Raw genomic sequence first — 26505 nt, 5'->3', positions numbered from 1 at the left:
CATATACTACTTCCTACTTTAAATTCTTATGATAACTTTGGAGTGGAAAACACTGTACCTATTGAATACGTAAACAGTTGTACTGGGAGGATAGAAAATATTTTCTTTTATTTCATGTAGTGATAGAAAAATAGTCTTCAAAAATACATTGTTAAGCTTGTGGGTATATTAAAGTAGAATTTGTATTATTTACAGTAAGGCAATATATCAAATAGCATCCTTCCGTGGTTGTCTTTTAAATTAAAATGAACATTGCCAGATTCTTTCTTTCTTTCTTTCTTCCTTTCTTTCTTTCTTTCTCTTTTTCTTCCTACCTTACTTCCTCTTTCTTTCCTTCCTTCCTTCCTCTTTCTTTCCTTCCTTCCTTCCTTCCTTCCTTCCTTCCTTCCTTCCTTCCTTCCTTCCGTCCTTCCTTCCTTCCTTCCTTCCTTCCTTCCTTCCTTCCTTCCTTCCTTCCTTCCTTCCTTCCTTCCTTCCTTCCTTCCTCACAAGTATCTTGGGTGCACAAGATATATCCATTGTGCTGAAATGAAACAGGAAAACATTGAGAGGATTAGCTCCCATAAAAGAAGGAATTAAATATTTTTGGAGGTTTTGGGATACTATGAAATTTAGGAAGAATTTTATGATAGTGTTCAAACTATCTTTAAAGAAAAACCAACAAGCCAAGGCATTGTTTTTTTCCTAGCACATCAGCAATCCATGTGTAAGGAGCGGGGTGCACCATAGAAAATCAACAAATAGGTTATATTTTTTGAGATATATTTCTGGGTTATATTTTCTTTTAGTGAATTCTATTTGGGTAATCCTAACAAAATGATAGAGGAATGCAAAGCTTAAGGAGTTGACTTGCAATTTGGGTTTTCATGGTACATATTCTCCTTTCTCCTTCCTCCCTTCTATAGGAGTGCATGGATTAAGGACTAGGTGTGCCAGCACACCTGGAAACCCATGGCCCATTATCTATGCATGCCTTTGCTCCTTTCTTATGGCATTAAACAATTTTGTCTATTCAGTTTACTTTAGTTATATACTGAGCCATGAATTCCCTATCAAAATAATGTATCTCTTTGGCAATCCCCCAACAATAAAACTAAGTGATGTGCTTTTATTTTATTGTACATATTGTTGTATACCTACTAGCAGAAATTAAAACTACAAATTACAATTAGAAAACAAGATAATTTGTTCTGGCATCAACTGTTTGAAAGTAGATGACTGGCTGAAAGTGAAGCATAAGAAAGTGTGAGCTGCAGATGAGCTTTAATTAGTGCCATTTCTAAACCACATTCTTGAACATTCTATGTTTGATTGCATTTAACGTATTCTGTAGTGTTACCTGAAGAAAAATCACATTGTAATGAATCAATCAATTAATTAAAGGAGTGCATAAAACAAGTCGGATCCAGGTAATCCAACCCACCAGTCTGGAGTCTGCAGTCACCTGGTGGAGAGGTGCAATAGGACAGGTTTTTCTCAGCTTGGTTGTGTTGTAGGGGCTGAGGCATTTCCTTAGCAGATTCTTCAAAAGTCACCATGGCCTGAGCTCTTGGGTCTTGCATCAGCACCAGGATGTTATTATCCATAACCCTCGATACCTTAGCATACTCCTTGTTGGTGTCAGGAGTGCTGGACTGTTCTGTATTGGCATTGCTTTCCTTCTGTTTTGGTAGCAATGATAATGCGCCATCTTTGTTGACTTTGTGAATCTCCACATAATCCATGGGCCTGGGAGACATAAAAGGCATTTTCTCATTGGATAGCAGCCATGTTGTATCTTGGTCAGCCTTGGAATGGAAGTGTTCCAACTCATTCTGCTTATCTGTTGTTTCTTCACCCACAGTGTCAATGGTTGTTGAGTAATTTAAAGCATGATTCTCTTCTTTCTTCAGTGAAACAGTTGGAACATTCACAGTGCCCAGGGCCACCTTACAGATGTCAGCAATGTTGTGGTAAGAGGATCTCAAGGTGGGGTTACTGGATTGCTGTGGTATAGGCCATGTTGAAGATTTAGACCCAATGGCATTGAAATAGGGGATTTTGCCTTCCAAGTTTATGCCCTGTGGTTCCCAGTTGTGGGTTACTTTTGGTTCAGTATCATCTGGCTTCTCAATGACCTCTGGAATGGTGAAGGTTGGTGGAGGAACCCGGGGCTCTTCACATTTCTCAGACAAGAGAGAAGGACTGTCACAGCTCCCCCTGCCAGAGTCATTGTCTGGGTCAAGGTGTGTGGGCTTCATGACTTGTCTAGGATGATCTTTCTCATGGGTGGGCATCAGCTGCTGGTCCTCACTGTCGTCCACTTCTAGAAACTCTACCAGAAGATCTTCACAATCTGAAGTGGGAGGGAAGCCCTGGCACCCCAGGGCACTTAAGAGTTCTTCAGATTTCCCTTTCTATTAAAACAACAAACAGCAACAACAATTGGCATTAGAATTGTTCCTTTTGTATTGATCTTAATGGCATATTTTGTTTTTCCTTTCTTACATGGTCTGGGAGTCACTGGGTTGGAACATCAGTGATAAAGGATAATCTAGGATTTTTTTTTTGTGGGGAAATGAGGGTTAAGTGACTTCCCCAGGGTCACACAACTAATAAGTGTCATGTGTCTAAGGCTGGATTTGAAGTCAGGTCCTTCTGAATCCAAGGCCAGTGCTTTATCCACTGCACTACCTAGCTGCCCCCTGTTTTTTCTCTAATAGACAGGGTCAGTAGGGCAGGGCAAGTGGCACTGCTGGCTAGTTTTATTCCAAGTCCATGTAAAGGGGCATACCAGAGGCAATATGGTGGTATAATGCAAAGGGTACTGGACTAGAGGTTGGAAGATCCAGGTCCACCTTTGAACAATGTGACTGTGGACAAGTCCCTTAACCTTTATAAGTCTTAGATTCCTCAGCTACAATGTGGATCTAATAATGTCTGCTTTGAGAAGCAGTGTGGTATAATGGCTAAAGGGATATCCTTGATGTCATAAAGATCTGGGCTTGAGGCCTGCCTCTGATACATATTAGTTGTGCCATCCTAGGCAAGGTCTAAACCTCTCAGTGCCACAGGAAAACTCTCTAATTTACTCTAATTACACTTGAACTGCTGCTCTGCACTGGTATAGAGAGTTTCCATACCCAGAATTCCACATGGCCCAGACCATATATACATGCACAAAAACCCTGAAACCTTCAAATCTGCTCTGTTTCCCTCATAGAATTTTGGTGAGAAAATAATGTACCAGAAAGTGCTTTGTGAACGAAGCCCTATAAAGATTTACCAAAAACACTGTATCAATGTAAGATTTTTTTTCATTATTCTACTGAAGCATAAATTTAAAGCTTTTTTTTTTTATCTGAAGAACAGCCAAAACCTCTCCGAAGTGGTGTTTTCATTAACTATTCTTCCCCCCAAGTGATTCTATTTTACCTCAAGTGTCTTCATTTCCCATGAAGCTGATGCAAGTCACATATTTTTGTTAAAACTAAGCAACTGGTAACCATAATACTGCTTGCAGGGGTCCATTTTGTGCCACTTTGTACAACAGAAACTGAGGTGTGGCAGTGGGGACCTTCTGGATGGGGAGAGTTTCTGTCCTTCCTTTGACTTTATCATACTTTCTAAATGCCCACGGTGTCTGGTCAGTAGCAGACTGAAAGAATCTTGCATATAAAACTACATTTTTGGAAGTTCTTCCTGGGCTAACCCATTCTTCTCCCCTGCTCTCACCGTGGTTGCTCTATTTCCTCTCTCCCCAGCTCTCTTGCCACTTTTGCAATGTTGACTCGTCCTTGTGCCTTCTCATATACACATCCCTGCTGGGCAGCAAGAGTGTCAGGGGCACTAAGGAACCTCTAAATGCTCCATTTGGCTTCCTAAGGTAGGGCAGACATTTGCTTATTGAATCTTCATTTGCTAGTCTCTCTTTTCTTTTCTTTTTTTTTTTTGTGGGGCAATGAGGATTAAGTGACTTGCCCAGGGTCACACAGCTAGTTAGTGTCAAGTGTCTGAGGCCGAATTTGAACTCAGGTCCTCCTGAATCCAGGGCCGGTGCTTTATTCACTACACCACCCAGCTGCCCCTTAAAGACAATTTTTAACATTAATTTTTAAAAAATTTGGGCTCCAATTTTCTCCCTATCTTCTTCCTTCACTGTTTCTTGAGAAGGCAACAGTTTGATATAGATTGTACATGTGCCATCACACAAAACATATTTCCATATTAGGCACATTAGAATATTAGCTCTTGCTCAGTAGGGATTGCTTCATTCTTTGTATTTGTACCCCAGGACCTAACATTTAAAAAGGACTTAATAAATATTTGCTCATTGACTGATTGCTACTACCTCAGGTTTTAGGTTTGTGAAAGACTCTATTGCTAAAGGGCAATTATAAGATGAAGTCTATATTCACAGAGTTTTTTTTTTTGGCAGAGGAAAAGCTTACTACAATTATATACTTTACACATGAGTGAGTTATGTTCTCATTTGTTGGCACTCACTTCCAGCAGATGTGTATCAAATCCTTTTATTTTAGGGCCTGGGACAGGTGGCAGGAGGCAGGTGATCATGCTTTAAAAACAGCAGAAAATTTGTGAGGTTAGACAAACATCATCATCTTTCCCTCCCCACAGTATTCAATTCATTTCCAAATATATCTACCTTAAAGGCCTGTGAGCAAAAATGTAGGGTCTGGAGACAATGTGAGAGCAGACTATGGCAGGTTATTACAGTATTAGCAGGCCCTGAATTGCTCAGGGGCCTGATGAGTGAGTCTCTGGGTTCCTCAGATCACTTATTTCTCCAGCTTTATCCCATTTCTACCTGCTGTTTGACCATTTCCACACTTTGCAGCCTCCTTAGAGAGAGAAAGGGTCAGATTCAACTAAGTCCATTTTGCTACTTTGTTGGTAGTTTTGATTAAAAAAAATAGATATTTGATGTGGGAAGGAGAAATAGAGCTAGTGCCTAAAAGGAGGTGTTTGGATTATCTGTGAGTTATCTCTGCCCTCTTTATCCCAATTATCTCAGGTAATCAAGACCTGGCAGGGTTTTAAGAGACAGTGACACACCTGTAACCCTTCAGAGCCATTGTCCAGACTATGATCAGACAAACAATAGATGAGAGAACAGCCACGAAGATCCACACTGTTGTGTCTTTCATTTTGACATCTAGAAACAAACAGGAGAAAGGCCACACAAATCATCCTCCAAACCAATGAGAGAGACTCCCTCTAAACATTGGGGATATATTTATTCCTCTTTTTTTACCTGATACTTTGAATGGGAGACATAGAAATGGGGCAAATTGGATGAAACAATGTTCAGAAATTCTATTATTTTTTTTCCTTAAAGGCAAAGATGGGAAATATAAAAGTACTGTAAATTGTTACAGCTTTTGATTTTTATAGGATTTTGATTCCAATGGAATTTTAAAATCATTGGATATTAGCATTATAGGGGACCTGTGAGGTCATCTAGTTTAATCCTCTCATTTTCCAGATGAGGAAATTAAGTCTCAGAGAGATAAAATGACTTTGCCAAGAACACAAAGTTTAATGGTAGAGGCAGGGTGAGATCTCACATTCTTTTACCTCTGATCCAATGCTCTTTTCACTACACAAAACTGGTTATAACATTATCTTGGTTTCTGTTTTCACACTGCTTTTTTGGGGGACTATTAAGATAGCAGCTGGGGCAGCTAGATGGTGCAGTGGATAGAGCACCGGCCCTGGAGTCAGGAGTACCTGAGTTCAAATCCGGCCTCAGACACTTAACACTTACTAGCTGTGTGACCCTGGGCAAGTCACTTAACCCCCATTGCCCCGCAAAAAAAAAAAAAAAAGACAGCAGCTAGGTGGCTCTACCATTAACAGAGAGCTGGGCTTGAAATCAGGAAGACTCATCTTCCTGAGTTCAAATCCAGTCTTAGACACTTACTAGCTGTGTGACCCTGGGCAAGTTACTTAACCCTGTTTGCCTCAGTTTTCTCATCTGTAAAGTGAGATGGAGAAGGAAAAGGCAAACCCCTCCTGTATCTGTGCCAAGAAAACCTCAAGTGGAGACATGAAGATTTGTACATGTTGGACTCAGTAACCCCAAAGAAGGCATTCAAAGGAGTGAAAACATCTGCCTTCCATAGCCCTTTGTCCATAACTCTAGCTCTGGAAATGGGTGTCCTACTTAATTGGGCAGCTGCTCTATACCTTGTGGCATCTTCTGTTAGGGCTGTAGGACTTGAGAAATGCTCTTGTCCAGACTCTTCAGGGATGACGGCATAACAGGCCTGCACTGGGACATGAAGGTCTGCTACCGCCTCTCCTAAACACAATTAATGCTTAGAGGTAGCTTTGCCAGAGAAACCAGGGCTCAGGTGTGATCACACGGGTAGCCGTGATGCCCTGAAGGTTGTCCCTACATTGAGTACTGAGAATTTTAGTCCCCTTCTCCACTCATTTTTCCCTTGGTGCTGGAACCTCCAGATTCTACTTTATTTGAATTGGGATTATCCACAAAAAGCTCCAAGATCACTTACCGCTGGGCATCAGAATCGAACTTTCGGGGCTCCACTGACTCCAAGAGCCATGATCTGGTTTACAGCGAACCTCTACAAGGTATTTCTGTCCCGGGTACAAGCTGAAGATTTTAAACTGTGTCTGTTGACCAGCAAAATGGGTCTAGGGAGGAACATGGTAAATAGGAGTTACTTCAGATTTTTGCTGGCAAGAGTCTGAAGTGTTCTTGACTTTCTGAGGAGTTAATCCTGGGAACTGGTGTCAGGAAAGGCCTTATATTGTAAGTGCTAGATTCAGCCTTTCCTGTCACCCTTATCTGTCTTTGGTACTCAACCTTCCCCTTCCTCCCATTTTGACCTAAGATTCTTACATCAGTGTTGATAGTGGATAAATACAACTGGGATTCTGAAGACACAAATATGTTACTGACCTATGCCATTCTGAGTCCCATGGGGAGGCAGGGTTTAGAAGCTAATGGGGAAGACTGGGCAGATTAAGAAATGCCCATAGGAGAAAAACCTCTAGGAATTTTGAGTGGTATTTGCTCATGCTGATGGTAACGCCAAGATCCACATTGTCATCCAAACTCAATGTTCATGAGGGTGCTAAACCTAGTTAGTGTTTATGGGTAGCTGCTCAAATGCTAAAGCAGGAAGGCCCTGGGAAAAGATGACTCACCTCCCACTCTGCTGCTTTCTCAGGTTTTAGTCGCAATTCATACTGAAGTGTTAGCCAACCAGACCTAACATCAACCAGGGCAGGTGGAGACCATTTCAGCCACAGATATGGTTTTCCATCTTCTGGTTGTTTAACTTCTAAAGTTAGGTTCAAAGGAGGGTCCGGTTCAACTGTGGACATTAAAAGAACTCCTTTAATACTTGCTGGTCAGAACATTTGGCATTTTGTTTACTCCCCCTCATATTGTTAGCGATCTTCTTTGTGCACAGAAGCTCTTCAGTATTTAGGATTGTAAACCCATGGAAGCCAGGGACAGTGTTTGGCACCTGTTCCCAATACTAATGCTTAGCAAAGTGATCAACACACAGTATTTATCTGTTGAATATGAAACTCCTACCTCATTATACCCTCTGCCTTTGGGGCCTCTCTCTCCCTCTGCTTGGAGATAGTGGAGGGGAAATAGTGGAGAGCTCCTCCCAGATGCTCCATTGAAGGAAGGAGACCATGGAAGTCATCTTATAATTTCTCAGTCAGCTGTAGGGCTTCATCTTCCTCCTCCACCACACCCTTTTCAGCTTCTTTTTTGTGTGGTGTCTTTCACTGTTAGATTATGAGCTCCTTTAAGGCAGGGGTTATCTTTTGCCTTCCTTTGCAACCACAGCAGTTAGCACAATCCATGGCATAGGAGTTGTTTAATACATATTTATTGACTGACTGACCCATCATGAGTGTGATATGTTACTGTGGATGAAAAAAAGCTCAGACTTAACTTACCTGTTTGGGTCATCCTTATGTTTCACCACTGCTTGGACCCCTCTCTTGCTGTGGTAACTCATGATGGGATTTCCCAAAGCTGAACATCTCAAAGTAATTTACCAATATAAAATTTGCATGTTTATACATACATACACACACACACACACATATATATATAATTTGCATGTTAGATATGTGTGTGTTTGGGGATATGTCTGTTTTTGTATGTGTTTTTGTGTGTACATATGAATATGTGTATCTCTGTCTATCTATCTATGGTTTTTTTTTGGATGCAACAGGGTAAATGACCAGTTCACTTCACTAGAATTTTTGACATGTGAATAGTAAACATATATCTCACTGTGGTGTGGGGGTTGTCCTGAGTTCTCAAAGGCTAAATGAGTAGAATATAAGCTCTAGGAGGTTCTCTCATGCAGAAAAGTCTCCAAGAGTGGTTCCAGTGTCTGATTGAATTAGTTCTGGTAGAGCCGATTTAGCTAAATATAGAGAAGCTTATCACCAGGGATTGTCTGATCACTAGTGAATTTGTTGGCAAACCATGAAACAAAGAAGAGTACATTATTTTCAGTCATGTGTCACTTCCTCTGCCTTGGTAATGACTACAGTGGAAAAGGAGGCAGAGGTTGCTGAATATTATGTGCTTTTATACTGTATAGACATTAACTTAATTGTAGGTACTGTAAATGTGAGATCACTATCTAAAGACCAAAGAATTGACATATTATTGGAAGAATGAAATCACATTAATATTGATATTCTTGGGGACAGCTAAAGCACTGGCCCTGGATTCAGGAGGACCTGAGTTCAGATATGACCTCAGACACTTGACACTTACTAGCTGTGTGACCTTGGACAAGTCACTTAACCCTCATTGCCTCAGGGGAAAAAAGGGAAAAATATTGAATATTCTTGTGACAAACAAAATCGTATAGTCAAAGGAAATTATCACTACATGGAAGCATATTTCATAGGTTCTCTTTTGTGATGCAAATAAAGGGACTGGTAGAGGTAGTCGGTTCAATCATGTATTGAGGGAAAAAAAAATCCTATCCTTTTATGGGACACTTGATCATCTCATCTTTCAGTGCTCATTATGAGAAGTAAAAATAGCATGTATATAAAAATACATTGATATAGCCTTTTAAGGGTTGTAGAGAGCCATACATTTATTATCTCAATGAATCACCACTACAACCTTGGGAGGGAGATGCTATTATCATCCCTATTTTAAAAATGAGGAAATTGAGGTTGAGAGTGTGAAGTGACTTGCTCTGGATGTACAACTAGTTAAGTGTCTGAGGCAAGATTTGCACTCAAATCTTTTTGACTCCAAGTCCAACACTCTACCTACTCTGTCACCCAGCTACTCTAAAAACATAATAAAGATAATTGTACTTATGCTGTAACATCTACTGCTGAGCATGAAGAAGTAAAGGAATTTTCCACAAAACATTTGACAAGACCCTTTAAACCAATAATACATATTTTTTTATTTTTAGTAACTTCAATATAGCCTATGCAGAATACTCCTATGATTCTATCATGAATACTTTGTGTGAGAATAGAATTGGTAAGGTACCAGACTTGGGGGATACTGGTCATTATCACAAAAAATAAAGTTGATTGTACCTTCATAAACATGAAATGACAGGGTACTGATAAAATATTCATATCAAAATCAATGTGACCATCAGTTGGTTAGAGCAAAAGCCAAAATCCACATGAAATTAGAAGAAAAGATAAAGATACTGAGAACAGTTGCATCTTCTTCAACCTGAATTATTCAAATGAGATGTTGTTGCTGTAAAAATTGGAGACAGAAAAAAACCCTCCTACAAAGCTGTTGATTTTGATTTTCACCATTTCCTAGAAAAGTTTAATGGACATAAATCAATGTCCACAAAGAAATGGCAAAAATAGCCCAGAAACCATCTTGGCTAGCAAAGATTGATTTTGTCGTTAAGGTCAGAGATATAGAAATCAAAGACAATGCTGGTTTAGAGTGCAAATTTACTTGTAAAGTACTAAGATAAAATACTATGAAGAGTATCACCTCATAAAAATGAAAAGCAGTATATATATGTGACTATAGTGGATATATATATATATATATATACATATACACATACATAGTATATGTGATACTAGTATATATATGTGTATATATATACATATATATATATACATACATACATACACATACACTAGTGGACTAGTTTAGAGAAAATTTGATGTGAAGCCCGATAAGCAACATTATCCCAAGACTCTTCCTCAATGTCACTAATAAGATGACAAGAAATAGAAAATGGAATGGCTATTTCAGCATTTCTATAACAATTTATTTTCATCATTGGTTATGATAAAAGTAGTGATAAAAGAAAGTTTCCAATGCATTATGGAAAAAAGTTGAAATGGCCCTTAAGGAGAAAAAGTTGAGAAGAATGGTTATGACAGACCTAGTATAAACCAAAGAAATTTGGAGGTGACATTTTTTTTTTTTTAGTGAGGCAATTGGGGTTACGTGACTTGCCCAGGGTCACACAGCTAGTAAGTGTTAAGTGTCTGAGGCCAGATTTGAACTCAGGTACTCCTGACTCCAGGGCCAGTGCTCTATCCACTGCGCCACCTAGCTGCCCCTGGAGGTGACATTTTTAAAGCAAAGAGAGAAAATGCTAAAAGAAGAGGGAAAAAATTACACATGATATTGTTACCCCCAAAAGGTGACTGAAAGAATATCAATCCTACTAAAGTACCTAGGTATATATTCACATTTATACATAGCTTTGAGAATTATTTACATATGTCCCAAGCTTATTTGTAATGAAAATATGAGAAGGGAACACACAGGATTTTTGCGAAGGATTTTCTATAGCAGACTACATCTTTAGAGTCAAGTACTTGACTGAAAAGTACAGAGAACACAAAACCTTTCCATTTTTGTTTGTTAAATTTTTTTTTAAGAAAGCATGGATAGAGCAAAATGCAGCCTAGGATCAGATAAGATTCCTTGATAGAGGCTACTAAAGAGATAACTATTTTATTCCCCTTTTCTTATTGGTATCTAAAAAGCATAACATGGGGCATGGTATAGCTCATCAAAAGTGTTTACTGTTTTCCCAGAGGCTATCCTGTATAAGATCCAAATGGAAGAGGGATTCTCTGTAGGTGATGAGATTCTCTAGATATTCCCATTTGTGAATGACATTATGCTGCAGTTACTGAACGTTATAAGACCTCACTGAGATCTGTGATTTCTCAGAAGAGATTGACATGACAATTCACATAGAAAAAAAACTAAGTGAATGAAAAAATGCTTATCATCCAGATTTTGATGTGCAGTTGGACGGCTATTCTATTCTGCTAGTACCTTAGTACTTCTGTTTGGGACACTGCAGACTGAAAATAAGTTGGGCTCAGTGTCCCAAAGAGAAGTCATGTCAAACTGTTCTGAGAAATCATAGATCTCAGTGAGGTCTTATAATGAGGAAAAAGAGAATTACTAGATTTTATTTGTGGTTATGTAGCGATTTTTAGGAAACAATTACAAGCTGCTCCTTAGTGTGAGAACCCATCATTTATAATACAAATACTCTGATGATGCTGGATGGTTATGGCTCTTAGAATACCACAGTCTCTGGAAAATGAAAGTTGTTGGTGATCCAGAGAGCAATGGAGAGATGCATAGTGGGGGGAGTAGATGGTTCAAGGAGGTTGCAACATATTTCCTATGAACTGTGCATAAGAAGTGATAGAGGATAGGGATTGGCTCGTTGATTTCATTGGCCTTTGGAAATCTCAGGTAAGGAAACTCCCTTTACCAATGTAGGTTGGAAATGTCTATGCAACTTATAGTTGTATAGAGTTCTTTAGAGAACTGAGAAGTTGTGACTTCTCCAGTGTGACACAGGCAATGTGTGTCAGAGGCAGTATTTAAACTCATGTCTTCCTGGCATTGAGATAATTTCTTTACTCTCCATACCACAAAAATGACAGAAGAGAAATATGTGATCAGGTGGGTTTGTCATGTGGCATGAGTAAGAGGTAAGAGTTGAACAGTAAAAGGACCCAGAGAAAGGTTTCCAACACATTGGGTACATCCTTACTTCTGTGGAGGATCATGGAGAATGTTGTCACAAGATAAGATGGAAACTGTACCAGTAGAGGGGATATTCAGATGGATGAGATCACAAATCTATTGACCTGTTGAAGAGTTATGTTAAGTATGTCTATGATCTTCTCTAGGACTAAGACAGGCTGTCTCAAAAGTCTTAGTGCAGTTTAAAGTTTTAAGAGAGCAAACTAGGTTGTATATGTAAAATCATGCAGTGATTTTGGGGAAACAATCACAAGCTGCTCTCTAGTGTGAAAACCAATTATTTATAACACACCTCTTTTCAAATTTGTTGGCAATGTATGAACAATTATTTAGTTAATATCATAAGATCATAGATATAGAGCCAGAAGAGACCCAGAGGTCAGCTAGTCTAACACCTTCATTTATCATGTGATGAGACAAGATGAGAGATATTAAGTCTAAAAGATTCTCTGACACACTATATTAATGAATAAACATTGGTCACAGTACAAAATGGAAGGATACTGCTGGGAAATATTTTAGATGATGAGAGCAGATACCACCTCTTAATTCAGTTTGTTTATCTTCCAGTGACCTTGCCACAGTATATTGAACTTAATGATTGTTGAATCAATGAATCAAACAATAGTCCCCTGAAAACTGAGTTAGGATGTTCAAACAATGATTTTTTCCATACATTATTTAATAGTAGTCTGAGGGTTATTAAAATAGCAACTTAAAAAAGATTATTTTGGGGCAGCTAGGTGGCGCAGTGGATAGAGCACCGTCCTTGGAGTCAGGAGTACCTGAGTTCAAATCCGGCCTCAGACACTTAACACTTACTAGCTGTGTGATCCTGGGCAAGTCACTTAACCCCAATTGCCTCACTTAAAAAAAAAACAACAAAAAACAAAACAAAACAAAAAGATTATTTCACATATAGAAAGATTCAATTAGTTATATTTGTCTTGAATAGTATCAAGTTGAAAGGAAAATAAGCCAGCTTTTGACAAATCATCATCACTGAATTCTTGATAGTCTTTCACATACTTTCAGAAACATAGTTTATATTGATTGGATTATTGAATTACATGTTAACCACTTTTGAAATTATTCTCTGGCTTTTATAGAATCAACATGTTCTTGTACCCATGTATCTACCTTCCTACAGTCAGTAAGAGTTGGAGTAATACACAGTGGTGAATTAATTTCCTTGCTCAAACTTGCCACTATTAAAATTCTTTGCTATTGGAATATTTCTTTACTAGAGCTATTTGTTGAACATCATCCATCTAGAATTGAATTTTTTCCATTTTAACTTGTTCCAGCCAAAGATGTACTAAGATGGATAATATAAAGAAGTCAGCCTTGGTGACTTGTACTTGGCATTCAGTGTTCTGACAGTAGAGGTTCTATCCTTCATGCACCTTGAGTTACTTTTACTCTCTTTAACTTACCATATGCTAACAACAACAACATCAACAATAGTGATGTATGTTGTAATAGTGCTACAAAGTTTGCAAATCACTTTAACTACATTATCTCATTTGTTTCTCACTATAATTCTGTGAGGCTGTTACCACAGGTATTATCTCCATTTTAGAGATGAGAAAGCAGTCATTATCATGTTAAGTGACTTGTCTATGGCTCTATAGTATTAGTCAGGTCTTACTGACTCTGAATTTAAGAAAGCAGGGCCCTTCTTCATTCTGCTCTTGCCCACCTACTTTTGCCTTCATCCCAACCAGTGTGTTACTTTATTGCTGAGTGATCTTGTCTTATTGTACACAGGGACAAGAGAGAATATGGTCCAGGTACATAAAATTGCATGTGGACTCCGAATGATATTCAAAGGGCAGGTGGTAGGGTGCATGGTGTCTTTGTGTCACTTAATATCATTATATGGAAGGGCAAGTGATAGCATTTTGAGTAGTATCACAATTCAGAAGCTTGTTGCCACTGTAGCTACCATCCAGGTACCTCCTATACCCCTAAAAGGACCATAAGATATTGCCTCCAGTGCACAATGGATTGATCCAGATTGGCTAGTGGCAATCCATTTTAAGGACAGCACTGGGTCTCAGTGACCTTTATGAAACATTGACTATTATGATTTTGGAAAATGGTCTTGTTATTTGTCATTGCATCAAGTAGATCTCTTGTAATGAGAATGATGATACTTACCATAGTAACTGATGTTCAGATGACTATGGAGTACCACCAATTTCTGAAGTGCCTCCTGAATCATCATTGGAGAATGAAATTATGTGCAGTACAGTTTTAATGTCAAATATATTTGATTATCTTATACTTATATTAATACTTCCCAGATTCAACATTTTATTATCGGTGAATTCCCTCCACTGACATAGCACTTCTATATCTTTAGTAGATACCTTTGTGAGTTGTCATAGCCAAATCATTCACTGTCTAGTGGCCAATGAGCCACCAACCTCTAGTAGCCGGTGGCCAATGAACCATTAAACTTTATCATCAACTTACAGTAGTAATCAACTTCTTGTGGTTGGCCCTTTAATGATAGATATATAGCTTTCTATTGACAATTGATAATTATAAAGCTGCATGGTAATTATTTGGAAATCAGTCATCCATGGAGAGTACACATGGGGCATTGGTAGCTCTTCTCTATTAACTAGATAGGCTAACCAAAATGGTTCTATCTTCAACCATGTTGGATAATAGGGAGAACACTAAAGTCTTGAAACTCATGTTGAAATGCCCTAAATGGAATCAGGGAATACCATAGTCTTTGAAGAATTAAAGTGGATGCTGACTCAGAGGGTGATAGAAGGGCAGGTGACAGGTATAATGACAATATGATGCATTAGTGACCAAGAATTACACAGGAGGAACTGTAAAGGAGAAAGATACATAGCCAGAAAAGATGGGTACTGGCCATGGGGTAAGAGTAAGGAATAGCCAATGGTCAGCTTGTGTGTCAACTGGTATCCATACAATGCCAAGAGAATTAGAGGAGGGCCCCTAGTATGGAGGATGGACTTCCTTTGGAGGATTTAGAGGACACAGGCAGTAGTCCTACAGGTTGGGAGGCAGAATCCATATCAATGAGATCACAGTTTCATGGAAGTATTAAAGTAAGTGGCAGCTGCAGCTACCAAGTAGACTCAACAGAACCATGATCACATGATAGAGTATAGCAGTTTAGGCAAGGACCAGAACTAGAATGGAAAAAAGTCAAGTTGTAACTAAAGAACATTTTAAGAAAGGAGCTGAGTGGGAAAGGGAAGTTATTTTAAAGTGAGAAAATAGCCTTTAAACTATACCATCTTAAAGGAGGGAGAAGATTCAAAGATTATTTATGAGGGAAAAATTACAAGTGGATTTACAGGTCTGCCTTATACTAGCTATGAATCCTTATTACTCCTTGTCAGACTGTTCCTCAATGAAGACAGTAGCAGATGAGCTCTCAATTGAAAGAGAATCTAGACAGTTTAATAGCCAGCTCTCTATGATTGCAGTCAATGAGGACACAGATCATTCAAAGACTTTCTGCTGTTTATTTTCTCAGCAGATTTATGTCAATATATTATTAATATAACAAGGCTCTGCTGTTTCATGAGTGTGGGAACTCCCTCCACTGATGCAGATTAAATCCTGGCTCATAATCCTGAGATGAAGTGAGTTGTGTGTGATCACACCTAGAAAGCATCACGAGGAGGAAATGTCAAGGAAATCCTTCTGATTCCAGGACCAGTGTTCTATTTGCTCTACTACACCCCTCCCTCCCTCCCTCCCTCCCTCCCTCCCTCCCTCCCTCCCTTCCTTCCTTCCTTCCTTCCTTCCTTCCTTCCTTCCTTCCTTCCTTCCTTCCTTCCTTCCTTCCTTCCTTCCTTCCTTCCTTCCTTCCTTCCTTCCTTCCTTCCTTCCTTCCTTCCTTCCTTCCTTCCTTCCTTCCTTCCTTCCTCTTTCTTTTGAATTTTCCAGGCCCTTGGTGTAACCTGATTTTATAATGCCGCCAGATTAAAAGTCTGGGTAAAGGTAAAGGTCTATAAGGAACACTCACTGAAGGCTTTCATGCTGGTAAATTTGAATTGTTCATCCAGGCTTGGCCTTCCCCTGACACTGTGGGAGAATATTCTTTATGCCAAGACCATTCTGTCTCCAATTTGCTTCAGTGATCCCTCAGAATTCCACCTGTAAAGGGTGTATACTAGTTGTCCATTAGGTATCTGCGTTATCTCTGGAATACCTCCCAGATGGGGATGTTTCTCCTTTCCAACCTTGCCATGCATTATTTTCCTTCCCACACTCTGTGATCCAGTTATACAGGCCTTCTATTATATATGACATGCTAATGCTATCTCTTCTATTTGTCTCTTTGTACTAGCTGCTCCCCATGTCTAGAATATACCCCCTCCTTACCTCTGTCTCTTAGAACCCCTTGCTTCTTTTAAAAATCAGCTCCAAAGCCACCTTTGGCATGAAATGTTTTCCTGATTCCCAAAGCTTCCCCCTCCCCACCAAGATAACTCTGTATTGATTTTGTATATGTCTATATTTGTGTATGCTGTATTCCTCCCTGTAAGATATAATAAGCTTCTTGAGGCTAGGGACTATTTGTTTCACTTTTTTTCCTCTTCAGCACCTAGCATAAGCCCTGGCACAAAGGGATAATGATAAGTGCTATATCTGTGATTTCAACAGGATAAGCGATTCTCAGATTAGAAAGCTCCTACTAGTACGAGTTGGCACCTTATCTATAATTTATAGTCTTAGAGAGTTTTTTAGATTTGAGATGTCAAAGATGGGCAGGTAGGCAGCATGTGGACAAAATCAGATTAAAATGTAATTAGGCAATTTAAAACACAATAAATAAAAATAATATAAGACATAGATAACATTACACATGAAAACTAAGTATACTCCTGGCAGAGATCCTTAAGCATGGATTAGTGGCTCTATTTTCTATTTGAGTTTGACCTAACTGGTATAGCATATTGACAGATTAAGTTACTTGCCCAAGCATACACAGCCAAGAAGTGTTGGAGGAAGGACTTGAACCCACTAAGCTCTTCCTGCCTGCCAGACCAGATCCATATGGTCTACACTCTGTTACCTCTTAATAAATGTTTGCTGATTGATTAATGTGGGAGCATACCCTGATGTGACCTGGAAAGGGGAAAATTCAAACACTGAACCTTTGCTCAGTTGTCTTTACATGGGCAAATTCAACCATGGGTAAATTTTGGGGCCAATCCTGCTGTAGATCATTGGCAACAATGCAGGAACGAATTAATTTCTTGATTTCCCCTCTTTACTTTATTGCTAGTTTATGGGAGGCACGCTGCTATAGGGAGTAAGCAAACTACTCATTTCTTCTGGTGACACCTCCAGAATTTTGTCATAAATGAGATCCCTATCTGATGCTCTTTATATCAGAAAACCACTTAATTTAACCACATTAATATTTCCAAAAGCACCATACTGTTTGGTATACAGAAAGGAGCTTCAGACATGGAGCCAGGCATCCCATTTGCAAGAAATGGTCTATAGCAGTGAGGGTCATTGTATAAATCCAAGATGGTGGCAGCTCTATATCATGAGTTCAACTCTTCCTTGGAACCAAGGTTGTAGAGGAGCAACTCAAGGTCATAGCAGGTCTGCTGGCTTTTTGGTACACTGGCCCCTCTCACATTAATATCTGATACCATAGGCTCAATCTAGTAGTAATATGCAAGTAGATCAATTCTCTTACCTGGTCTTCCATAGAAGCCCATTAAAAGAACATCACTATGTATCTATTTGGTCTCCTCTTGACATTATTAGGGAGGCCACTTGACTGATGAGCTATCAAAATCTTGACTTTCTCTGACATTTAAAATACAACTGCATATTATCTTTGCCTTCCTTCTGTTCCAGGTACCTCTAGGTCTATGCTACAGAATAAATACACTTTGGCTATTAATTGTAGCTCTTAGTTATAGTGAGTAGCCCTTAGGGGAATTTCTTAGGGCATCTTCATTCCCAATTGAAGATATTCTTGCTTTGGAAAATGACACAAACCCAGGTCCCATTCCATATGGGAGGGTATCATAAGGATGGTAACTAGTCCAGTACCCAAGCTGCCTTTATATTAGTTACTACAAGAACTAACTGTCCTCTACTGTTTCCTTACTGCCAAGGGAAAGGAATGGTTATAAACTATACTAGATGTACCCCAAAAGGCAAACCATTAATGGTCAGTACATGCTCTGCTATACTCTTTTACCTGATAGGCATTCCTTATATATTTTTTTAACCAAACTCTTACCAATATTACTTCCTGCTACCCCAGAGTCTAGCAGAACCTTGCTAACTTTGTCTACCCAGTTCCTCCCTAGGACCCAAAGTATCTTTATGAAGATTGTCCCCATGGCAGGCTAGTTTCCCCTGATATCTCTCAAGTTTCCTTCCCAATTATTGGCAGATTGTGCTCCACTAGCTGATAAATCCTGCCACATTGCCAGTCAATTTCCTGTGTGTGTGTGTGTGTGTGTGTGTGTGTGTGTGTGTGTGTGTGTGTTATCCTTCCCTGGTTCTTCCCAGAGGCAAAACAAATTTGTGTCATGTTTGATATTTTCACAGCCTGAGTGACAGAGGCTTATGGATTAGCTTCCAGTTGAGTTGGTCCCCAGAGTTCCTTGTTTCTTTTCTGTCTAACTTCAGAACTGTCTGGCAAAACTCTGACCCTTGTTGCATCTCTCCACTCTATGATTCAGTTGAATCATTCATTGCTAAATCATACTTGCTAAATATTATGTCTCCATCTGTTCCAATAACCTAGTGAGATCCATTGCTGAAAATCTTTATCTTCATTTCCTTCTCCCAGCCACCAGTTACCTAAATTTATTAAGACCTCACTTACCTACACATATTTAATTTGAGCAGTGGTAACTACTAATTCACGAACTATGGGAGCAATAGACTTTGAAGTAAAATACCCTTGGAAACTGTTCTGGCTGTGTGTGTGTGTGTGTGTGTGTGTGTGTGTGTGTGTGTGCGCTTGCACAGCAAGAAAATAACTAAATGAAAATAGGATAATCATGTTCAGATGACAAGTATGTACATATATATATATATATATATATATATATATATATATATATATATATATATATATATATATATATTCTGATCTTACTATTTAGGGACATTTATAGAAGCCAAGAGAACTCAAATCAGGTTTTGTTTGTTAGTGATTTGAAAAGCATTTCCCCTCTTACCTATGTAAGTCACATCCACATAATGTGGCTCTGACATACTCTTTCCCATCTGGTTAGTGGCATTGACCCAGATGATGTAGACCATCCATATAGAGGTGTGCCTCTTGTTAAAATAACAGGAATTAGGACCTCCAGTTGTGTAGTCAGGACATTCATGGGTGAGTGACCCTCTGAAAGGAATAACAAAAAACGTTAAGAAAATATTCCTGGAATGCTGTTTCCAACTTTTTCATTAGAAAAGTGTTAACTGTCTTTGGGGAATCAAGTGTCCTAAAGGAAAAGCCATAGTAAAAGCTGTGCTTTTTGGACTGGGGAGGAAGGGATAAAGAATGAGAGTTGCAAGTAATAGCAAAGTTCTACAGAAGAGATTTTGGAAGAGTGGAAGTGGGGTGGGGGAGCACCTTATGGAAATGACCAAGTTGACACAAGTAGAAATGAGTGTGATGAGAAAGATAAAGGAGATCTGCCTGCAGATACTGATGCGAAACTCAAAGATTGGAAACTCAATGATGAATCCAGATTTAAGGAAGAAGATGGAGAAGTAGAGAAGGAAACAAAGGAATGAGTACAAAAGAATGGTAAGAGTTGTATTAGAAATGATAAAGACCAGAATGAGGAGAAGCTGATGATAAATATTAAAGAGAATAAAAACTGGTTATTATTTCGTTAAAGTCATATTGGTGGCAAGAGAAGGACCAAAAAAGGGAAAGAATTTCTTCTTGGGGTAGATGGGATGACAATAAGGAATTATAGTGAGAAATGTGAATTGTGACTCATATTTTCTCTCTTTTTTTGTACTTCTAAGGTAGATGAAGGTTAGATTGGAAAAGAGAGAACAATAATGGTTAGCAGGGAGTAGAAACCCAAAATAAGAGAAGAGATGGTTAGGCATTGAGTTCAAATTGTCATGCCTAGACAAACCGTTTCATAAGGTATAAAAAGAATTGCACAGGTGTGATTGTTGAGTGAGTATTGGTGATCTCTGGAAGATCCTAGGGAATGAGAGAAGTGCCACAGGACTGGGGAAGGGCAGATATTGTTTCACTTATCAAAAAATGGTAAGAAGTTATACCCTGCAGTTAATAGGCAAATCTGATTTTTATTCCTGGCAAAATTCTGGAACATATTATTAAGAGGATGGTTTGTAAGCATTTAGGCAATGAGCACCAAAAGCCAGTATAGCTTCATAATAATAGTAGTAGTAATAATAATAGCTAGTATTTATATAGTGCTTTAAGGCTTTCAAAACTATTATCTCATTTTATCTGCTCCAGCAAGAGTAGGTCATGCCAGACTAATCTTATTTACTTTTTTTGATAAGATAATTAAACTGCAGATTAGGGGATGCTATAGACATTGGATACTTAAGAATGTAGAAAGACATTTGATGCAGTTTCTTAATCTGAGGTAGTGAATAATATAGAGAGATATATACTACATGATAATATAGATAGCTGAATTTTAAACCGGCTGGATGACTAGGCTTAAAGAGTGCTCATTAATAGACTGAAATTAATTTGGAGGGAGGTCTTTAGTTCAGTGCCCAAGGGATCAGTACTGAACTGGTGCTGATCAACATGTTTTTCCCCAGTGATTTGGATTAAGGCATCGAAGGCATATAGCTTATGGATTAATGTATAGAAGTCAAGTTTACAGATGACACAAAGTTTGGAGAGATAGCTACTATTTGGATCCAAAAAGAGAGTGATGGGTTAGAATAATGAGATGATCAAAATAAAATGAAATTTAATTAACATAAATGCAAAGTCTTAAACTTGTATTAAAAAGTGAACTTCACAAGTACAAGATTGGGCAGGTCTGGGGCAGCTAGGTGGCGCAGTGGATAGAGCACCGGCCCTGCAGTCAGGAGTACCTGAGTTCAAATCCGGCCTCAGAGACTTAACACTTACTAGCTGTATGACCCTGGGCAAGTCACTTAACCCCAACTGCCTCACTAAAAAAAAGAAAAAAAAATATTGGGCAGGCCTGGCTAGATCAGGCCTTCTTAAACTTTTTTCACTCATGACCCCTTTTTGTTTGAAAAATTTTTACATGATCCCAAGTGTATAGATATATTAAATAGGTATACATTACCTTTTGTTGTTGCCAAATTTTTTGTGACCTCACATTCAGTTATGTGACTCCATATGGGGTTGTGACTCACAGTTTAAGAAGCTTTGGACTAGACAATGGATTGCTAAAAAAAAAATCTGGGGGTTTCAGTGGACTGCAAGCTTAGGATAGGCAGTTGTGTGAAGTGGTGATCAAAAAAGCTAATGCCATCCAAGGCTGCATTAAGGGAGACATAATGATTAGAACAAAGGAGCTACTAGTTTTTCTTCATTCTGCCTTAGACAAGCCACATTTGTGGCTCTGTGTTAAATATTGATCACTGCATTTTAGGAAGGACTTAAGCAAGCTAAAGAATCCAGAAGAAGGTAAGAAACCAGGATGGCAATAAGTTTGGAGAATGTGTTATAGACATATAATAGGGTCTCCTAGATTTTAAAATAACAAAATTTCAAACGTTTTTTCTCCAACCTTTTCTCACCTCAGTATACTTAAGGTTGTATTAGTCACCATCATGGTGAGGTGACCTCAGAACCTTGTTCATAAACTCAAGTTCCTCATTTGGCTGTTCATACTTCTTTTTTTTTTTTTTTTTTTTTTTTTTTTAGTGAGGCAATTGGGGTTAAGTGACTTGCCCAGGGTCACACAGCTAGTAAGTGTTAAGTGTCTGAGGCCGGATTTGAACTCAGGTACTCCTGACTCCAGGGCCGGTGCTCTATCCACTGTGCCACCTAGCTGCCCCTGGCTGTTCATACTTAAACTTAGGTACCTATGATATAGGTGACAGATTTTTTTCAGCTAAACACAATTAGCTGAATAGATTATTGAAATGGGAAAACTGGACTTAAGGCTCAGTAGAATGTTTGGCTCTCAGGTAGGCTGTGCTTTCTCCATGGGAATGTTTAGATCCTTAAAAAATGTATTTGTTGGTTATCCCTGAATCTACCTTCTCTACCAAATTCTTTCCATTATATGAATTTCTTATTTACTTGCAAAAAGACCCTTATATCCTCCTTTATAAAGTATTTCCTTTCAGAAAACAAAGATCTTATGAGGTAGGCAGATCATGGAGTGAGCTGGAAGAGGGACAAATGGTAGATAGCACTCGAATTCCATGGGTACCTCTATCATATTAGGAGAGATAGAGGAAGGTCCCCCATATGGTAAAATGGACTCACTGCCTGTAGAGTGAGAATGTGGACAAAAGTTCCACAGGATAAGAAGATGTGGATGGGTTGAAATTGGAACTTTTTTTTTGTTCTATTTTTAAAAAATTAAGCATCCCCCAGATTACAAATCCATCAAAATATCAAATTATCTTCTCCATAGCCTCCTTTCTGTTCCTGAATATAAAACCACTTTGAAAATCCAAACTCCCCTTATTATCATAGATAATGCAATTGAGTTCCATATACCTTAGCAATGTGAAACTAATAATTTTTGGAAATGAGAAAGTTCTGTATTGGTAGATGGCATGGACACCTCAAAGAAGTCCAGAGAGGTACTGCAATGGTGGTATCTGGGAGAATCATACTTGAAGCATTATTACTAATAATAGTCTTCCTTAATATACATCTAAGTCACAAGAACTTGGGCAGGAACATGTGGATGTAGGACACCTGTGAATCCAGGAAATAGTAGGAAGGCTGGCTCTCGCAATCCCACCACCACCAGACCATATTTGAATTGAGGATGATAAAGTCTAATTAGAATAAATGAGGAGAAAATGGAACTTTTTTACCCTTCTTTTCTGTAAAATAAAGTGTAGTTGGTAGGTATTCCTCCATCTGATCCTGGTTTCCACCAGCAAGTGAATGTTTCCTTTTCAGGAGAACGACATTTTTCGATCTCAGCCTTTCCGGGGGCTGATTGTCCTAGAGAAAGTCAGAGACCAACTGGGGTCATTATTATGCCCTATGCAACTCTTCAGACCACTTCTATCTCTAGTAGCTCTTAATGGCCTATGTAAGAACATGGAAAGAGCACTCACTGCATTTGGAATCAGGAGATCTGGGTTTGAATACCTGGCTGTGGTATTTGCTAGCTATGTAACTGTGAACTTAACCTCTCAGAGCAGACTCCCCAAAGGGTCTGTGGGGAGATTTTGTGGAGTCCATGAACTACAGTTATCTTTTCCACATGATCTAGAAAATCCATGTAAAAGTTTTGATCCTCCCTTCACACCAGAGAAGTCTGATTTTTTCTTTTTCTTTTATGTGGTGTTTATAGTACCATATTACAAAATTTGGATTGAATATTTGGTCATAGGCTATATGTAGATCAATGTTAATTAAAAATACTTTTTCTGCATAATCTGCTGGTCTTCATGTGTCATCTGTAGCTTCTATAAAACTCAAAAATTCCCATTTAATTTTTTATGTCGACTAATGATATATTGAAACCACCATAGGGAAAGTTGAGATGTGGAATGGATAACTGTATATCACAAAATTAAAAAAAAATACTCTGATAACAATGTTGCAACATAATTGGTTTTCTTTACAATTTATGTACTTTATGCATTTAAAAACATTATTTTGATGGGGGGCTTATAGACTTTTTCAGAGTGCCAAAGGGGTCCACAACACACAAAAAGTTAAGAACCTCTGTCTTAGAGCCTTAGATTGCTCACATGTAAAATAATAACATTCACATCATCAACTCGACAGGGCAGTTGTGAAAGAGGTGCTTTAAACCTTAAGGTAAATCAAGTTGACAAGCCTTTATTAAGCACCTAACTCTGGTTCCAGTACTGTGTTACGCTGCTAGGAATGTGTTAAAAAACAAAACAAAAAAGAAAAGAGGTAAACAGTCTTACTCTCAAGGAGCTCACAATCTAATGTGTGTTATATAAGTATGGGTGATTTGTATTCTACCAAATAGACACAGTTCTATGGGTGACACTACCTCAGTGTTGTAGATCAAGGGGACTATGGAGTTAATGGAGAGACTTTGGAGGCCAGAGTTCAAGGACTCATCTGCAGTGATGATCTCTAACTCCAGAGCAGACAGGCTTTCAGTTAGTTGGACAGGAATCCCACAGGTAGAATTCTAGCTAAGGCATGGCACTTCTCAAACTGGGGTGATAGTGATGGCCTACAGAAATCCTGTGAGGCTCAGTAATTAAATGTAAAACACTGAAAAATGAATAAATGGTGATAAAAATGAAGACATGGTTATTTGTTGAAAGGGAGAATGCTCATAAGGAGTCAGGTTCTTGAGAGGCAACATGGAGGAAGTAGAAAGAAGAGCACTGAATTAGCCTTTAAAGAATTGGGATGCCAGTTGGAAGGCCACCACCATTCCCATTGTGCCTGTGGGTGATCTACTTCACATCTCTGGATTCCAGTATCATTTTCTATAAATGAGGATAGCATAAGTCACTTGCAGTTCTAATATTTGGTTATATAGAGCACATAAACCCTAAAATCCCCAGTCGCACAAGTGTGATTAAAATAAAAATTCCTTGGATATTAAGCACCCTACTATGTTTGGCTAATTAATTCCAACTTTCCTTTCTTCAACATTAGTCTGCCCAGCTACCACACCCCTCCTCCAGCACTTACTGACCTCCTTCCAAATAGTTCTGATCTCTTACTTCTTCATCTCTGACTCCTCCTCTTCGAACTGCTTCTCTGAAACTTTCTTCTTTCTCTTGACTTTTCCTTCCCTCTTTTACTCCTTTCCCTTCCTACTATTTTGTCCCCTTTGTTCTCCTTCCCATCTGGTTCTTCTTCCTGGTCACTTTCTTCAGTTTCTTGTCCCTTTTTCTCCTGTCTTTTCTGATTCCCTTGTTTTGCTGATGATACATACTCCTTTCTGTTCCATCCCCCATCTGAGTTGAATATACAATTAAGTAAAGAAAAAGTGGTTTGGGACCTCTGACATTCTTGAGGCACAAAATACCCAAACTTCCCTCTGCCAAAGCCTTCATCACTGAGAACACAAATCCACTGAGGTATTGAATTATTTTCCTTATGATTCCCATTCTTCCTTGAACATAACAAGTGTTTGAAATCCAATATCCCCTTATTTGTCATGGATGATGAAGTTGAACATAATGGAGCTAATAATTTTGGGAAATCAGAAAATTCTGTAATGATAAATGGCATTCCAAATCATTCCAAAGAAGTCTCTGCAAACTAAAAAAATTAAACTCTTTTGAAATAAAGTATGGAAACCCTCTTAGATGGTGAAGATCTTTGGGACTTCGTGATTCCTGAATTCCTTGGTCAAATCCCAAGAGTTGGTATGTCTGAGGATTGACTCCATCCTCTCTTCATGCAGAGTAGTCCAGGTGGCTGGTAAGTTATTGGTTGGGTTACTTCAGTTCAATGACACATATTCAAGTAACTTGACAGAATCGAACTTTTACCAGGAAGTGTCCCATCTGAAGCTTAGATCAGGGAATCAGGGACTGTAATACATTCTTGGTTCTCATCTCAGCTCTCCCCTTTCTGTTTTCTCCCATACTCACCATATTTATACCCTGGCTCAGAAAATCCAACTGTGATTTTATCCTTGAGTACTTCACAATCTAATATGTATCATATAAGTGTGTTTCACAAATTATTATCGTGTTCCAAGTACCTCCATTGGGAGGTAGTGAGTTATAATAGAAAGGGTTATTTTTTCATCTAGATCACCCTAGTATGTATTCTAGGTATGTACTGGTTAGAATTTTGGGCTTAGAGATAGAAGACTTGAGCTTGAATTCTCTTTCAGACATTGCTTACTAGATGTATGACCCTGGGCAAGTTGCCTAATCTCTTAGCCTCAGTTATCAGTTCTCTCCATCTGTAAAATGAGGATAATATTAGCACATACTTCATGGGGTTGTTAGGAGGATTTAAACAAGATAATATATGTGAAGAACTTTGCAAATACTCTAAACCATTAACATTTAAAATGCTATTTCAGTACTAGTTATAGGGTCTAACACTTGCTATTTCAGGACTTCTTCTCCAGTAGAATATAAATTCCCTGTGGATATTTTGAAAATCCTCAAATTAGTGGATTAGATTTTAAAGTGCTAGGTCTTCTCTTTATTAGCTCGGGGTTGTGAGCAAGTCACATCACATCTCTGAGCTTCAGTTTCCCCATCTGTAAAATACACAGCATTACCCAGGTCAGGATTATTGGAAGCAAAAGTGCTTTTGAAGC

At 38.7% G+C, this 26505-nt stretch overlaps 1 protein-coding gene across 2 annotated transcripts in view; it reads right to left on the bottom strand.

The window, feature by feature from the left end:
• Window positions 1-428: 428 nt before the first annotated feature.
• PRLR (prolactin receptor) overlaps window positions 429-26505 on the bottom strand; it is a 142536-nt gene continuing 116459 nt past the window's right edge. For both annotated transcript variants that reach the window (XM_043967610.1, XM_043967583.1), the window contains 7 exons: window positions 23084-23216; window positions 19273-19442; window positions 7177-7346; window positions 6519-6660; window positions 5056-5155; window positions 4486-4555; window positions 429-2396 (listed from right to left, as the gene is read on the bottom strand). In XM_043967610.1, coding sequence (XP_043823545.1) covers window positions 1374-2396; window positions 4486-4555; window positions 5056-5155; window positions 6519-6660; window positions 7177-7346; window positions 19273-19442; window positions 23084-23216 — 1808 coding nt within the window. In that variant the 3' untranslated portion in view covers window positions 429-1373. The remainder of the gene's footprint in view (window positions 2397-4485; window positions 4556-5055; window positions 5156-6518; window positions 6661-7176; window positions 7347-19272; window positions 19443-23083; window positions 23217-26505) is intronic.

The sequence above is a fragment of the Dromiciops gliroides genome, chromosome 1, assembly GCF_019393635.1.
Source record: "Dromiciops gliroides isolate mDroGli1 chromosome 1, mDroGli1.pri, whole genome shotgun sequence".
NCBI classification, from domain to species: Eukaryota; Metazoa; Chordata; class Mammalia; order Microbiotheria; family Microbiotheriidae; genus Dromiciops; species Dromiciops gliroides.
This window is presented reverse-complemented; position numbering and strand designations above follow the sequence as displayed.